Source organism: Rana temporaria, chromosome 3 (assembly GCF_905171775.1).
Source record: "Rana temporaria chromosome 3, aRanTem1.1, whole genome shotgun sequence".
In the NCBI taxonomy this organism is placed as follows: Eukaryota; Metazoa; Chordata; class Amphibia; order Anura; family Ranidae; genus Rana; species Rana temporaria.
Window position 1 is genome coordinate 40,975,377 of NC_053491.1, and position 18,282 is coordinate 40,993,658.

Here is an 18,282-nt window from a genome sequence, read left to right on the forward strand (position 1 = left end):
ATCTGTGGCTGAACTGCTGTATGGTTCTACATTTGTTCTCTCTGGAGATAAATCCTTATAATAGTTCACCTCCCCCTTCTCTCTCTCCCTCTAGGTGTCCAGTATTTCTGAGCCGATACCACTGAGCTTGTACCAGTCTACACCAACCAAGCAGTTCTGTCACCTCACCCCCCCAGTGACATCGATCCATATGTTGCTATTGGATATAGGAGGCTCACTTCTTAACCCATGCTTGTTCTTCTCCTGAGGCTCCACTTCATTACTCGTGACTTTCAGGCTAGATCCCTAGGGTACCCCATTCCGTGAGGTTGGTCCAAGTATGTAGGAAACCAGTCATTAGAGAAGAAGCAAAGCTACCAGAGTTTTCGTCACCCTTGCCATGTCACCCACTTCCTGACTGGTAGGCTGCATAAGGAAGAATGGCAGCTACATTCTTGACAGCAACGGCCCTCTAGGGGCCTAGTGACCCCTTTTTTATATGCTTTGACCTGCAGGGGGCAGTACTCTCCTGAAGCGCGTGGGGAAACCCGACTAGCAGTGTTAACCCTTGTTTCTCAGAGTTAACCAGCTCAGCAGGACATCAGCAGGGAATTGCCAAATTTTGATCCAGGTATGGGAGGCTCATTGTACTCAAGTAGATTCATCGATCAACTTGGGTACAACCAGACTGTTCGATTTCTCTTCATATGATTATTGCCAGCATAGCTGCTAGTAGTAATCACTGTATTCTGCTGGCTGGGAAGGCTCCACCCCCCCCCCCCCCCCCCCCCCCCCCCCCCCACTGACTGTGTTGATGGGGGAATCGAGTGGGTGGAAGAAAATAAAATCAATTCATCTATGGCTTGTCTTACAGCACAGAAACGTGTGTAACTGTGTAAGTCATAAAATTGGCTGGATGAAATTACAAACCCCTGTATAGGTAATACAGCTCCAATGTAGAGATGTAACATTTCCGGAAATTTTGAAACCATGAGAAAAAAAATTATTCTTGTTTATTTCTGGAAAAACTGGAAATTTGGGAATTTATTTTAAAAAATTCAGTGTAGAGTAGTTTTGCAAATTGAAAGTTACACTGAGAATGTGAAATGGAGTGTATATAAATGTATTATTTTTAGGGCTGTTACTGATTAAAATTTTCGTGTCCGATTAATCAATTTTCTTTTAATCAACTAATTTCGATTAATTATAATGCACATACAGATCAAACTATTTTTAGCTGATCTCCTTGCAGGCTGATTCCCAGTGCAGCTACCAACAACTGGAAAAATGTATAGCAGGATACAAAAAACACACAAAGGCAGCGCTTGATGGGAATAGCATTAAAACTTTTATAGTCTTCAAGAAGGTAACAAAATAAATATTGCACTGGAGATAAAATCGATATAGCTACATAAACTGTAAAAATGGTGCGAGTGATACCAAACGGTAGCAAAAGCAGTCAAAAAAAATGTAGCTAAGTATGATACTGGTATAAAAATATGTACGACACCACTGCTGAATCCAGATGAGGAGGTGTTAACATCAGTCCGTCAGCATGTAGATGTCCTGTGAAGGGAACTATCACAACTCCCAGTGGATGGTTGTAGAATCCCAGGTTGATAGAGGGAAGTGATAGAGGGAAATGTAACAGCCCTTGCGTGTGACAGATAGTGAGGTCCCGCCGGCATGCAGATATGAAGGCACAGCAAAGGAGCCCTTCAGATGGACACGGCAAGTGGATCTCCGACGGAACTACCTGAAGACCCGGAAGCCGGCAGAGAGGTGAGTACCAATCAAAAGAATTTTGATTGATCAAAAAAATGTACGATTAATCGAGGAATCAATAGTTAATTTCTACAGCCCTAATTATTATTGAAATAAAAGTACAGCCTATTCAGTAAATAAACACATTTTGCTTTTTAAAATTGTATTTTTTAGTACAAATGGAATAACAAGGACTATATATGATGAGAACATTTCACCTATACATGAAAACAGATGACCATCCCCTTTCCCTCATAGTAATTGAATAACTTCCTTTCAACATGCATTTTCTGTTTGGGACCATGCTGATCCCGAGCTTGATGAATGTTCTCCTTTTCAGGTGTAATTTTCTCTATAAATCAAGGGATTGTGTTTTTTTGGGGGGGCCGTGGTAAGTAACGCTTCCATACTTGAAGATGCTGCTAGTGAAGAAACACTTTGTGATGATCCAGAAGCAGCAGAAAGAGTGTTTCTGGAATGAGAACTCACTTTCACATACCTCCCAACTTTCTGAGATGGGAATGAGGGACACCTATTAGCAAAAGTATGTATGTATAGGATACACCCCCTACCACGGCCCCCTTAAAAGGAGAATTGTACAAAAAAAAACGATTCGTTAAACCCACAAGTGCTTTTTTTTCTACTATTCCTTTATATTGGCTTTTGGGATTTAGAAATGCCCAAATTTAGAAACTAAACTAAAAAATAGTGCATTTTATATACAACTATATAGATCAGACCAACCAAAATGAGGAACAAATGAGGAGAAAAGAGGGACTGAGGGACTTTGTTCTAAATCAGGGACAATCCCTCAAAATCAGGGACAGTTGGGAGCTATGCTTTCATTCTGGTCCTCATCATTTCATTACATAAAGTATTTTTAGGGCACCTCTGACATGCCATGATGTGTTTTGTCATCCTTGTAGCATTGGGAAAAAAATATTTCTTCTCACAATATTTCCAAACTGCAGCTTTGCTCTCAGCAGAAATTACACTGTAGAAATGTTTCCAAACTCTGGATGATGGTCTCACCATTTTACTGAGAGGAGGAACACAAAAAACAATTTACTGACCAGAAAATAGGGAAACATTATGCTGGAATGGTGGAGAACATTAATAAGAATCATTGAGGTTATAAGGATGAACTATCGTATTTATCGGGATATACCGCGCGCCGGCGTATAACGCGCACCACAAGTTTAGAAGGGAAGTTTAAGGTTTAAGGAAAAAAACTTACATTTTGGATGTCTTGCCCAGCGTCCAACAGCGGCCTTGTCCGGCGTCCGTCTGCAGCCTTGTCGGTGTCCGTCTGCTGTCTTGCCCCGGCGTCCATCGGTGGCCTTGTCCGGCGTCCGTCTGCAGCCTTGTCGGTGTCCGTCTGCTGTCTTGCCCGGCGTCCATCGGTGGCCTTGTCCGGCGTCCGTCTGTTTGAGTTTGGCGCCTCGGTCGAGCTGTGCAGAGCCGGATTTCCAGTGTGTTCGGCTTCATTCGTGTCCTCTCGCGTGGCTGCGGGCGGAGCCGAGCGTGGCCGAGCCGAGTGCCCAGTACACTCGGGTCGGTCTTTGTCGGTGGCGCTCTAAGACAGCCGACAAAGACAGGATCGGCGTATAACGCGCACCCACGATTTCCCCCTGATTTTAAGGGGAAAAGAGTGCGCGTTATACGTCGATAAATACGGTAATTTGTCAGACAAATGTACCCTCTTACCTGTCAATTAAGGCCTGAGAGGAAAGAAACTATCATCTACTGTATCCCAGCAATCACCCAACTGTAGGGGGTACAAGATGGAGCCCACAAGCAATCTAAACTGGAGACTTTCCCCTGCAGTGCCCCCTAGTGGCAGAAATGCATAATTCCCTTGTTTGAACTGCATTGAGAAGTACAGTGTTACTTGAACTGTATTCCAGGATTTCCTTGTCTTCAGCTGAGAGAACTTGCAATAATTTAAGACTTTAATAAAGTCTCATAAATCTTTCATTAACGTCTTCGTGTTATATAGTTGAAATACAATGTCATAGATATATTATTTATTATTGTAAAAGAACATATTCCACACTTTCTTTTTTTTTAAATGCTCCCAATTTAAATGTTTTTGTTCCAGGCCTTCCTATCTCTACTCCATGTATGAATTTCAGTTTAATATTTAGCTGTCCGCTCTCCAGTTCAGTTTTAAGCATCCATAATTTTTGAAGCCAAAAGAAATATCACTTTTATTTGGAAAATGTCTTGCGACAAAACAAACCATAATTTGTCAACTGTAAGGAAGACGTCAGCAACCAAAATGTTGGTGCCAATATACAATTTGCCAGGAAATTGGCTCTAGAAGCACTGTCCTAAATTGTCTGTGCTAAATACAGCTGGTGTATTAGTCTTAAAGGTTATCTCTGGGGAAAATGGGTTGTCCCAGCGCAAGAGGTAAATGTTCATTTAGGTCTAGGGCTCCAGAAAAAGCAATTTTATTTACCTGATCCTCCATTTCCCTGGCAGCCAGTACTTTTCTCTTCTCCCCTACACTCCAGCGGTGGACTGCCCCTCAGCATCCTCACACTCACACCCAGTACAAGTTCTGCATTGTACTTGATGACACCAGAGGACCTGCAATCACTGTAGTTTAGCAGAGAAGAGGCTGTGGGGACCAGTCTAGCAGCCTGGAGGGAGCTTGTGGGGGCAGAGGATTGGATAAGTAAATTTTTCCAGTGCCCTAGATGTAAATTAGTATTTAACCATTGCAGTAAATGGGCAGCCCTACTTTAAAGCGGGGGTTCACCCTAAAAACTATTTTCTAATATTACATTGACATGACCCTCGACAATGACAGTATGCCGTTTTTTTTTGTTTTTTTTTGCTGTACATACCTTTGTACAGCTATTTTCTTCCCTGGCTTCCGGGTAGGGCCTCCCGTGGGAGTGGGCGTTCCTATCTAGCAGGTGATTGACGTGATGAAAAAAACTACCTCCCCGTCGCATAAGTTGCCGAAAGAAGCCGAACGGCGGTGCGCAGCCACCGTATAGCGCCGACTCGCCGTTCGGCTTCTTTAGGCAACTCGTGACTCTCCTTATGCAACAGGGGGAGGTAGTTTTTGTCATCACGTCAATCACCTGCTGGATAGGAACGTCCACTCCCGCGGGAGACCCTACCCGGAAGCCAGGGAAAAAAATAGCTGTACAAAGGTATGTACAGCAAAAAAACGGCATACTGTCATTGTCGAGGGTCATGTCAATGTAATATTAGAAAATAGTTTTTAGGGTGAACCCCCGCTTTAAGGGGGGCTTTTTATCTTGAAATAGAAAATTTGCTTAGGCTTGTTATAACACTTTCTGCCATCCTTAAATTAGTCCAGACACACTGGGGGAATTAACATAACTTCTCACACCATTATAAAGTCATGTAGTACATGTCATATTAACAAAGTAGGCAAACCTGTTTCATGGGTCTCTGCCCCCCGCCCCCACCAGTTTCAGAGTGAAAAAGAAACTGATTTGAGTTTCATGTCTAATTACCAAAGGAATTGCCACCAGACTTGACCTGGGCCTATGAGGTATGCCGGTAACAGGGCTTAAGTCCTGCGGGAACGCGTGGGAACGGAGTTCCTGCACTTTTTTCACAGCAGGAACTCAGTTCCCTTTGCAGGACTAGAGCAGCCGAGCCAATCCTTCACTAAGCGACGATGCCCAGCTCTAGTCACTGTCAGGGGCAGGCGAACCTTAGTAATCCTTTGTTACTGGCCGCTTCCTGTATATGGATATTGCGTCACTTCCTCGATGCCGCAATGTCTCCTGGGAGCTTTTGTCATTGTTCCCAGGAGACATGGCGGAGGTCTGCCGTGAGTTATCGCGGGATTTAGAAAGAACTGGCTTCTAAGGTACAGTGGATCGAAAAGAAAAAAAAAAAACATGCGGTTTAGTAATTATGCATTTCCCCAGGACTTGACCCCTGTCCGGTAACCTGGTAGATAGCTCACATGTCTCTCTCTGCCCGAGCAGAAAATGCACTACACGGGCTGAGCCTCTATATAGGAAGGGAAAGCTCCTTTATATGCCTATATACCCAACTGTCAAACAAAAATATCAATAAAGCTGTTTTTTAAACCTGCCCCCTACTGCTCACCTTAAAGGGGTTGTAAAGGTACAATTTTTTTTTCCTAAATAGCTTCCTTTACCTTAGTGCAGTCCTCCTTTACTTACCTCATCCTTCCATTTTGCTTTTAAACATCCTTATTTCTTCTCAGAAATCCTCACTTCCTGTTCTTCTGTCTGTAACTCCACACAGTAATTCGAGGCTTTCTCCCTGGTGTGAAGTGTTGTGCTCGCCCCCTCCCTTGGACTACAGGAGAGTCGGGACACTCTCTACGTTGCAGATAGAGAAAGGAGCTGTGTGTTAGTGGGCGTCCTGACTCTTCTGCAGTCCAAGGGAGGGGGCGAACACGACACTCCACACCAGAGAGAAAGCCTCGCATTACTGTGTGGAGTTACAGACAGAAGAACAGGAAGTGAAGATTTCTCAGAAGAAATAAGGACATTTAAAAGCAAAATGGAAGGATGAGGTAAGTGAAGGAGGACTGCACTAAGGTAAAGGAAACTATTTAGGAAAAAAAAATGTACCTTTGCAACTCCTTTAAGCCAACATGACATCTGGAGTAGGGTGGTACATAGCATCATGGTCATGGGAAAAAAAATGTACTCCAGTACTGTTGCCAAATGTGAATTATTTTAATTTAATGAGGCTAAATGCAACCGCCCTGCAACCATGTGTAATGCACAAGGCTGCAGCATGGTGCCACGGACATTCAAGGGTAAAAAACAGGCATCCAGGAGGCCACATACCTCCTCCCAGCCACTTGTCAAAAAATCCACCAAAGATCAATTGTCAGAGGACAACACAAGTGTAAACAAGCGCTTAAAGTGGTTGTAAACCATTACAGACCACTTTCACCTACAGGTAAGATTAAGGCTTACCTGTAGGTGCTGGAAATATCTCCTAACCCTACACGGTTTAGGAGACTTTTACAATTCCCCATACGGCGATGTCTAACATGCATGCGCCAAAGGACACACTGTGCTGTTTCAAGCTGGGGTCATGCCATGACTGGCGGCTCCCACGTGCATGCGTGATATCACGCGACTCCAGCCAGTCACAGAGCCGGAGATTTCGTAGCCCCGGAAGGAAGAGGGGTGAAGAATAGATGCTTCCAGCCAGCAAGAAAATCGGGGACACCGCAGGCTTCGGTTTCAGGTAAGTGACATATAATGGGCTAGCCCATTATGCTTCTTTTTTTTCAACCCAGCTGGATGAATTAATAAAAACAGAAGAGCTCAGGAGAAGCCTGTACAGTACAGTGATCTCCCCATCAGCCATTTGGGTTTAGACAGGGGGACTAAGCCCCCCCCCCCTTCCGCCAGAACACTCCGGTCAGGGTCAGCTGAAAGCGCTGATTGGGAGTCGGTCGGCAGACCTTTTTTGGTAATGAGGATTCAACATTCGGCCCATGTGTACTAGTCAATAAGTCGGTCATAGATGATGGGCCAGAACACACCAGCCAGCGCTCTCAGCCGAACTTCTGGCTTCTGTCGAAACGGCTTCCATACACACACAGGCCTGATATTCCCATATGTACGATCCTTTAGAGCAGTGGTTCTCAACCTTTCTAGTGTCGTGACCCCTTGATAACATTTTCCAAGTTGTGGGGACCCCTAACAGTAAAATTTTCGCAGCATGGGTTGTCAGCACCCAAGGCAAGACAAGTAATTTGCGCCCCTAACGCACTGACATTTAGCGCTCCCTGAATCCCTTCCACTCGTACATTATTAAAACCCCTTATGGTACATTTTCTCTCTCTCTCTCTCTATCCAAATTTTTTTTTTCCCCATCCCTCTCTCTAGCCGTCTTTCTTGTTCTTTCTCTTATTATTTCTCTCCTTTTTCTTTGTTCCTCCCCTCTTTTCCTCTCCCTTCCATGTATTCTCTATATATATTTCTTCTCTTACTCCTAGGCGATGGGGGGCGTGCGATCAGTGGCAGTGCTGGGAGAGTTCTGATCGGCCAACTTAGGTGCTCTTGATCAAGGTCATCTGCTGATCTGAACTGTAGTGGGGACTTTTAATGGCAACTCTAATCACAGGTAGTGTTAATCTGGCTTCACTCTGTCTTCAGCTCTGTGGTGTCTCGCAACAGTGACACCTATGCTGAAATCAGGAGATAGGGTCTCCTCCAGCCCGTCCCACTTCACATTCCTCACCAGTCAGCTGACCTCTAGTCTCTGCCCCCCAGCCATTCCAGTGAACGGAATGGGTGGTTGTGAAGAGGCTGAGTGGGTGGCCGTGGGCTCCAGGAACATCCAAGCTGGGCGGCCACAGGCTCCAGGGACAGCCCTGCTGGGCAGCCGCGAAAAGGCTAGGAGAGTGGTGCGGGCTTAGGAAAAAGACCAGGATTCGTGACCCCTGGCAAATCGTCATCTGACCCCTGAGGGGGTCCCGACCCCTAGGTTGAGAACCACTGCTTTAGAGTAAGCCGTACATGAAAGGGCTTTGCACAGAGCAAACAAAACCACAAATGATACTGTCTAGACAGTACAAAGGCAGCTGGCACTGTGACTGTTTGCTTGTAACGGCACTAGTCAATGACAGGCTGACAGGTGCCATTGCTATCGGCATGCAAATTTTACATCCAAGGTGTTGTATGCACTTAGGGGCCGATGAGTGGCCCTGTAGGCAGATGTTCTGCATCCAAGGCCACTTATCTTTTCTTTGCATGTACCACCTTGGATGTCTGTCTACATGTAAACAGCCGCCAGGGATGGACTGGCCATTGGGACTACTGGGAGTTTCCCGGTGGGCCGATGGCTTAGTGGGCCGGCTTCAGTGACAGCGGACCACCGCCCCCCTCCGTTCCTCTGTCTCTCCCTTCCCGCAGCACTCACCTCCTCTCCCTCACCGTAGAGCTCACCTGGGGGGAGCAAAGAAGCAGTGGGAGGACCAGAGGAGCAGGGGGGACGACAGAGGAGCATGGGGGAGGGGACAGTTAGCTGACTTAACAGCTATGGCCTGGAAGTTTCTCAGTTCTGCCTAATCTTGTCCCATAAGGGGGGGGGGCACCAAACTGATTCTTTGCCCCGGGTGAAATAATGTCTAGCTTCTCCACTGTACGCCTATAAGAGTACCAGTCGTTCTACTCAAATAAAGTAGAATGGCTAGTGAAGGGGGAGAGGGGGCTTGGGTGGCCCGGGGGGGGGGGGGTGCGGGAGTTGTCAGGCCGCCATGGGAGAGACCTGTCAAAGTGGGCCAGTCTGGATGAAGTCCAGGGCCAAATTTTTGTCCCAGTCCAGCCCTGACAGCCGCGGTGCCTGTCAGCCTCTCATTGACTTGTACAGGCTGATTGCAAATACCTGTGGAATTCAGAGAAGATTTACATTCGTTCTTGTTGGAGTATGGGCCAAAATGGCTGTGTGAATGACGCCTATGCTGTGTCTGACAGCAGACACAGCATAGAAAACGGAGCAGATCGATACTAATGACCAAGGCGACATGCATCCTTTGCAGACTCTGCACCATTTTCTCAGAAGAAGAGTAGCGCAGGCTTTATTATCTCTGCCACTCTTTGTTAATTCCCCCAACTTGGTTTTAGGCCACCACCTTTGACAGAATCTTCTTTACTTACAAACCATATATAATTTGTTTTAATGGCGGTCACATGTTTATTATACTTTGATGGGATCAGAAGGGCAGACTGCAATATGACCACAATTAGATCTATATTTAGCATGGTCAGCATTCCTAGCAGAATGAACATTATAAAACTTGCTGTCCCCACTGACAGTAATTATATACACCCCAGACATGAAGCAGATGCAGTCACAGTGTTGTCGCCAATGGGCTGCGTCATAACCATATTGCTTAAGTGTGAATTTCAGACAAATATCAAAAAATAACAAAATTATTATAGTTATGTATTTGTTCATGTAAAACACCCTCAGCTGAAATCTTAAATTAACTCTACATCTAAATGTAGCACCAGGGAAAACACAGACAGGAAGGAGGAACAGAGTGAGCAGAGTGATGACTCATCAGTGCGCTGCTGCTCCTTTATTGTCCAATCACAAGGCTGATGTGTGTGCTCTCGACCAAACTCTCCTTTTTCTGAGGACGTGGCTATACTGTCTAGCACTAGAGCAGGGGTCTCCAAACTGCGGCCCGAGGGCCAGATGTGGCCCTTTGCCAGCCTTTATCCGGCCCTTGGGGCATTATTCCTCCCAATGACACCAACAATGGGGCACTATTTCTTCTACTGATACTAATGACGGGATACCTTTCCTCCTACTGATAAGGGGCACTCCTCCTCCGCCTTCTCCCCAGCCTATTGACCACCAACCCTGAGGCCATATTTATTCTCACTGATGCTGGGTCCGGGACATTTTCTGCCCCCACTGGCCACAATCCGGCCCTCCTAGAGTCTGAAAGACATTAAATTGGCCCTTTGTTTGAAAAGTTTGGAGACCTCTGCACTAGAGCATAGACCAAAAGACTAAGGGCCAGATCCACAGACATTTACACTTGCGCCGCGTATCAGAGATACGCTACGCCGCCGTACCTTACCTGGCATACTTTCAAATCCTCAAAGATTTTGCGCCGTAAGTTACGGCGGCGTAGTGCATTTCTGGCGGCGGAATTCAAATCGGCGGGTAGGGGGCGTGATTAATTTAAATGAAGCGCGTCCCCGCGCCAATTGAACTGCGCATGCTCCGTTTCGAATTTTCCCGCCGTGCTTTGCGCAAAATGACTTCGCAACGACATCATTTTTTGAACTTATACGTGACTTACGTCCATCCTTATTCACGGACGACTTACGCAAAAAAAAAAAAAATTCAAATTTCGACGCAGGAACGACGGCCATACTTTAACATGGCAAGTCTATCTATGCGCCGCAAAATAGCAGCTTTAACTATACGCCGGAAAAAGCCGACTAGAGACGACGTAAGAGAATGCGACGGCCGTGCGTACGTTCGTGGATCGTCGGAAAAAGCTCATTTGCATACCCGACGCGGAAAACAACGCAAACTCCACCCAGCGGGAGCCGAAGTATTGTACCTACAACCCGAAGGCGTACGAAGCCGTACGCCTGTCGGATCGAACCCAGAAGCCGTCGTATCTTGGTTTGAGGATTCAAACTAAAGATACGACGCGGGTAATTTGAAAGTAAGCCGGCGTATCAGTAGACAGGCCGGCGTACTCCCTATGTGGATCTGGCCCTAACTTCAGAGAACAGCACACTGACTCTGTGCAGAGTTTGTTTAATAGTGCCTTACAATATAAATTACATCTTGGGGGGTTACTAAAAGTGGAGCGCTGCATGAAAACCAATCAGATTCCAGATTTTATTGACGAAAGTTTAATTGATTAATATGAACTTAGAAGCTGATTAGCTACCATGCACAGCTGCACCAGAGTCTGAGTGCTCCCCTTTTAGTAAATCCCCCCACTGTGCCACTGTCATTTGCTGCACCTACTTATGCAGATGTATGCATACCATGTACAGGCAACTGATGGACTATGTGGGGGACCTCATGCCGTTTTTTATTTTTACATTTTTTGGTGTGGGGTTCCCCTTAAAATCCATACCAGACACGGAGGGCCTGGTATGGATTGGACGGGGACCCCCACACCATTTTTTTTAACATTTTTGTTTTGCCAGCAATGGTATTGTATTGTCGGTAATATAAATGTCAGTTTTTTTCTATATAAACGTCAGTTTTGCTGCAACAGGTTCTATACATGGTACAAATGCTCCACAGGGGACCTCCCAGGCTTTATATTTAAAGGAATTTTTCGATTTTATTGTTTCATCTGAAGCATCGTTAAAATCACTGCACCTGTAAAAATTATCTTTTTTATGAAAAAAATTTGCATTGATACATATTCTCCAGGGCAGTACCCAGGCCCTCATACCCTTTTAATGGCCAATTACTTGCATATAAGCCTTCAAAATGGGAACTTTTTCAAATTCAGGTCCCATAGACTTCAATGGGGTTTAGGTCCGAAAGTGTGCCATGATCGAGAGTTCTGGTGCGAACCGGGGGGGGGGGGGATATTCGGCCCATCTCTATTCCTGAGTCCATTAAGTCCAGTCATGCATCCAGTATTACATTTCATCCTTGTCCCTGTGCACAGAGATTTTTCCAGATTTTTTAATCTTATGTACTGTGGATGATGATATATTTAAAGTCTTTGCAATTTTACGTTGAGGAACATTAGTCTGAAATTGTTGAACAATTTTTAGACGCCGCTTTACACAGATTGGTGAATTTCAGCCCATCTAACTTATGAGACATTCTGACTATCAAAGTTGCCTTTTTTATACCCAATCGTGTTTTTGCCTTGTTGCCAATTAGCCTAATTAGTTGAAAAATGTTCTTCCAACATTTTCCTTGATAGTATTACTTAAAGGAACACTAAAGAGTTGTTTTTTATTAGATCAATTGATTGCTGTAAGCTAGAGCATGACCTCCAAAATACAGCAATCCAGGTTTGAAAATGCCATTTCCTGTCTCTCCTCTTCCTGCTTTCCACCAGCATCTGAGCCGTTTTGCATGGTGGAAAGCAGAATGTGCTCACCCCCTCCCTATGTCTACAGCCCTGCGTGAAGATGCTCTCTTATCCCTCACAGGCATGGAGGCTAAGCCTAATGGGAACTGTAGTTCCCATTAGGCCGTGATTTAGCAAGAATGAATGCGCACCGCAAACCAGGAAGTCAGTGAGAATAATGATTCAGGAGTGCTGGAGGTGAATAAAACAGCTCGATTTCAACAGGTATCAAACTAGTTATAATGCAAAACATTACTTTTTACTTTATCAGCTACTGTCAGACTTTAATTTAGGAGGAAAATATTTTTGTCTTTACAACCCCTTTAAGACGGTTCGAATCTCAGCTTGTTCAGCAGGGACCATGTATGGGCAGGCTGAATGTACATAAGTTGAGCAACTTGGGTACAACCAGCCTACAGGATTTTGCATGCGATTATTGCCAGTGGCTTGCAATAATCACTGTGTATTCTCCCAGCCGGGATGGCTCCTACCACCGGGAGAACACAATAGCTCAGTGGGAGAAGGGAACTAAACATTGCTCCGTCTATGGCAGGCTTTACTTTGCCAGCTTTTTGTTGCCCTGTCCCAACTTTTTCTAGCTGTGTCGCTGCCATTAATTTCAAAATGACCTTATTTTTTTATTAAACTGGTACATTTTCTTAGTTTAAACATTTGATATGTTTTCTATTTCCTATTGTGAATAAAATATGGTTTTATGAGATTTGCAAATCATTGCAATATTTTTATGTAGATTTACACAGCGCCTAAACTTTTTCTGGAATTGGGGTTGTACATTAATGGGCAGATGGGGAAACATACCAACCTAGACACTATTCAAACCAGAAAATAATAATTAACAATGACTTTTACACCTTTATGTTCATTCAATGATACTGCAAATAGAAAGATATACTTGTCTGTACAGTGTAATTTATCTCAATGTAATTTTCATAAATACATGACTTCAGAAGGTGTGCAGAATATGCCAAGTGCTCCATTTTACCATTAATTTCACATATAACCATTACCTTTGCAAACTTGATAAATAGCCTTGAAACAACAGATGTCCACTCTCAGCAGAGCATTATGTGACCAAAAGAGAGTTCAAAAGAGCAATGTTTGTAGTCAAGGCAGAAAATGCAACATGCAAGGCTGCAGAGAACAGGCAAGGACAGCCAGAAAGCAGGCATGCATTGACCAATGGCATCACCTACCTGTTGACTGTATGTTAGGATTTTTCACAGGTGTTCCCGTCTTGTAGATTTTCTTCTTCAGCAAAGAGAAAGCTTTGTTTTGTTGGGACTCAACTAGAAATCCCAGGTCTCCCAGGAATCTCAGGACTCTGTGGAGCAGCAGTGGTTTCACATTGATTTGCAATAGTTTCAGGGGGCTAATAAGGATCTCTGTGGGCTTTAGATCCTGATCACAACTGTCATAAGGAAAGATAGTCCAAGCCAGGTTGGGCCCTAAAGCCGATACTAAAACATGTCGAGACAGTTTGAGGAGGACAGCACAGGGCCAGGTCTTTCCCTTCCATTGCATATTCAAATGGTGGTCTCCATTAGTCTTTATATCATCTCCTAGGGCCTGAAGGCCACCAGTAGTCTCCCGTGTGGACCTTCTCCCCACATTGTAATCCAAGAGTCCTAATGAGGAGGAGTCGTCAAAACTGCTGTTTGACCAGACTAAACATAGGAATAAAACAGAGTTTGCGATTTTTATTCAAATATGTATTTTGTATGCAGACTGTCTAAAAAAAAGCAACATGACCATGTAAATTTACGGCAGGAAAAGACCATGGACTTCAATATGATGCATATTGTAGACTGGTTAAAGTATGCCATTTATACCTCAAGGGTGAATTTTCACTTTTGAAATGTTACAATAAAAACAACAGTACAGTATACAGCAGTGATGGTGAACCTTGGCACCTCAGATGTTTTGGAACTACATTTCCCATGGTGCTCATGCACTCTGCAGTGTAGTTGAGCATCATGGGAAATGTAGTTCCAAAACATCTGGGGTGCCAAGGTTCGCTATCACTGGTATACAGTATGTGAGTTGAAGTGCAATCGTGCACCTCAAATTTGGCACACCAAAAGAGTGCATGTCTTTTTCAAAGAGACCCTGTCACCAGACCATTAATTTCAGCAGCAATTTTCTTTATTTTAGGTATGTTATTTACCTGTAAAGGCCTCCATTGTGTAGACCTCCAAAAGCCCTAGGAGTGCTGCTGGGCACCAGCATCTTGGATGTGATGTCAGCAGACTCACTCAAGTGACACCCTAGTCTATAGTATTCCCATTTGAGGCTCCCAGAAGCTTCATAAAAGGTCATGTAGGGAGGTGATGGCAGAGGGTGAGCAGCTTGGCCAGCACAGACAGTAATGAAGAAGGAGAGGGCTATGACATGGTAGGAGGAATGGGGATGTACTGACTCTTCCTGAAGTAGTTAAATTTGCTTATGGGAATAAAAACACTGCACATGAACATTTAGGCTCCATGCATGCTAGGAGCTAAAAAAAAATAATGGAAAAACACTGTATGAAAAAACGTTCAATATGAGCGTTTTTTCGGGAGTTTTTCTGTTTTGTGTGCTGATGTTTTGCTGGGGTTAAGTAGTTTAGCTGGTTGTTAAGGAGTGGGCCACAAGCTAGCCACCGCGTCCTTAACAACCGATGACTCATCAGCTGTGAGAAGGGTTGCCTTCTGACAGCTGAATGTAAACAAAATAATTGACGGCTATTGAAATATGAGAAAAAAAACTGCGTGGGGTCCCCCCAATCCAAAAAAGCCCAATTAAAAAAGGCATGGGTCCCGTCCCCCCCCCCTGAACACCCTACCAGACCATTACCCATGCAGTTTAGCAGGCCAGGAAAGGAAGGACAGACAGATATCTCACCGCTCCAGGTGAGCCCCGTGAGCAATCAAGGGTTGTTGAACCACCAAGGTGCTGGCAATGCTAATGATAGCAAATAAATGGACGAGAACTGGACAGCCGCACTTACAGTCAGTGCTTAGTCATGGCTCAGCCATGACTAAGCACTGACTGTAATTGCGAAACGCGTCGGCCATACTGTATCTTGTTGGTTTGCAGTGACTGTTTGTGCAGTTGAAAAATAAAAAGACAACTTTTTTAAGTGATTTTGGAGTGCGGCTGTCCAGTTCTCGTCCATTTATTTGCAGGAAAGGAAGGAGACGAGTGGGTACCCCCGCCTCTTGAACCATACCAGGCCACATGCTGATGAGGACAAGGGCCTCTACCCCACAACCCTGGCCGGGTTTTTGTGGAGGTGCGGGGGGGTAACTTATAAGAATCTGGAAGCCCCCTTTAACCGCTTAAGGACTGCCCACACCATATATACATTGGCAGAATGGCATGGACAGGCATTATCACGTACCTGTACGTGGCCCTTTAAATGCCTGCCGTGTAGTCGCAAGCGCGCTGCCGGCGGCACTTTCTTGACCCTGCCGCCTTCCCCGTGAGTCGGACCGTGGGTCCCCCGGGCTCGATCACCGCGGGGATCCCCGCGATCGTCTCACGGAGGTATAGAGCGGGGAGATGCTCTGCCTAGTGAGAATGACACTGATCTCGGCTCCGTGTACTCAGTGTCAGCTGTAGTTAGCCTGGTAAACAAATAAAAATATGACTAGAGGGTCACCTCCTTCCAGGAAATGTAAATATGAAATACTTAATATTTACCTTTCTAAAGGTAATTACCATTCACTCCTTAATAAAATAAAGAAATTATATACATTCATTCCCTTTAGATTATTTCCTTTTAGAGCAGGAACCCTGTATGTTCTCTGCATCTGTCTATCAGAAACAATAGGTCTGACGGGGAATACATTTTCTGCTGGTCTCTATATTCAGCCATTGGGCCAGATTCAGGTACATTTACGGCGGCGTAACGTATCGCATTTACGTTACACCGCCGCAAGTTTTACGGGCAAGTGCTTGATTCACAAAGCACTTGCCTGTAAAGTTGCGGCGGCGTAGCGTAAATCCCTCCGGCGCAAGCCCGCCTAATTCAAATGATCCGGGTAGGGGGCGTGGATCATTTAAATTAGGCACGTTCCCGCGCCGAACCTACTGCGCATGCTCCGTTTTGAAATTTCCCGCCGTGCTTTGCGCGAAATGACGTTGTACCGACGTCATTTTTTGAACGTCGACTTGAGTTACGTCCTTTCCTATTCACGGACGACTTACGCAAAAAAAATAATTCAAAATTCGACGCAGGAACGACGGCCATACTTTAACATGGCAAGTCTATCTATACGCCATGAAACAGCAGCTTTAACTATACGCCGGGAAAAGCCGACTAGCGACGACGTAAGAGAATGCGACGGCCGCGCGTACCTTCGTGAATCGCCGGAAAAAGCTAATTAGCATACCCGACGCAGAAAATGACGCAAACTCCACCCAGCGGGCGCCGAAGTATTACACCTAGGATCCGAAGGCGTACGAAGCCGTACGCCTGTCGGATCGAAGCCAAAAGCCGTCGTATCTTGGTTTGAGGATTCAAACTAAAGATACGACGCAGCAAATTTGAAAGTACTTCTTCTGTGAATCTGGCCCATTGTCTCTTGTCACTGATAACTCGGAGCCATAGTTACAAGACAAGGCGTAATTTTACAACATACTGCATTGTATGAGTGTTGGTTGGGAAGGGATCCTTCAAAGGTTATTTAGTTACAAACAACAGAAACTGCCTGTGTATGGTCACACTGGTCCAGGTTGCACAACCGCTGTATACTTGGACACAGTAGGAGGGTTCAGATTCATTGACATTAGCCGAAATAGGAGTCTAAGTGTTCTCCAAGCAATTTCTTTAATAATCATCAAAATAAATTTTAAACAGCTAATGGAAAAATAAACACATTTGCTATTTTCTAAGCCTTTAATTTGTTATTCTAGGTTTCACATAACAGGCAGAAGCACATCTAGAACTTGTCAGAAGTCTCCCTAAGGCTATACACGGCACAGGTTTAAAATATCTGATCTAACCTGCTGGATTTATTCTGACATCCAAGCTGCTAACCTAAAACTGGCAGCAAGAACATCTGATTCCTTTTAGGAGGAATAATTTGCTGATGGTGACAGCTTTATCCACTATACACTCTATACAGTATATGGTGTCCCTGGAGGTCTGAGCTGGCCACACATGACATGGGAGGGGAAGGGCTAAGCTCAACCGGCAATTACAACCGCTTGCTGCTGAGAGATTTAACCACTTGCTGGCAGTTACCTTGGTTAGCCAAGGCGTTGAATCAGCAAACAGTTATACTGATCACCTCATTAGATTGGGTCTACACAGGAGACTTTTAGAAGCTCAGTTGTGTTACTGAGCCTTAAGCCTCGTACACACGACTGCCTAGCCACTTAAGGACCTTGGGTGTTTTTCAGATTTGGTGTTTACAAGACTAAAACTGTTTTTTTTGCTAGAAAATTACTTAAAACCCCCAAACATTATATATTTTTTTCCAACACCCTAGAGAATAAAATGGCGGTCATTGCAATACTTTTTGTCACACCGTATTTGCGCAGCGGTCTTACAAGCGCACTTTTTTTTGAAAAAAAAATCACTTTTTTGAATTAAAAAATAAGACAACAATAAATTTGGCCCAATTTTTTTATATATTGTGAAAGATAATGTTACGCCGAGTAAAATGATACCCAACATGTCACGCTTAAAAATTGCGCCCGCTCGTGGCATGGCGTCAAACTTTTACCCTTAAAAATCTCGATAGGCGACGTTTAAAAAATTCTATAGGTTGCATCTTTTGAGCTACAGAGGAGGTCTAGGGCTAGAATTATTGCTCTCGCTCTAACGATAGCAGTGATACCTCACTTGTGTAGTTTGAACACCGTTTTCATATGCAAGCGCTACTCACGTATGCGTTCGCTTTTGTGCTCAAGCTCGTCGGGACGGGGCGCTTTAAAAAAAAAAATGTTGTTTTCTTATT

The 18,282-nt window shown here is 44.7% G+C and overlaps 1 protein-coding gene across 2 annotated transcripts in view; it reads right to left on the reverse strand.

The window, feature by feature from the left end:
• Nucleotides 1–18,282, reverse strand: part of LOC120931208 (cell surface hyaluronidase-like) — a 193,208-nt gene that overhangs the window by 144,302 nt on the left and 30,624 nt on the right. For both annotated transcript variants that reach the window (XM_040342420.1, XM_040342421.1), the window contains exon 3: nucleotides 13,531–14,001. In XM_040342420.1, coding sequence (XP_040198354.1) covers nucleotides 13,531–14,001 — 471 coding nt within the window. The remainder of the gene's footprint in view (nucleotides 1–13,530; nucleotides 14,002–18,282) is intronic.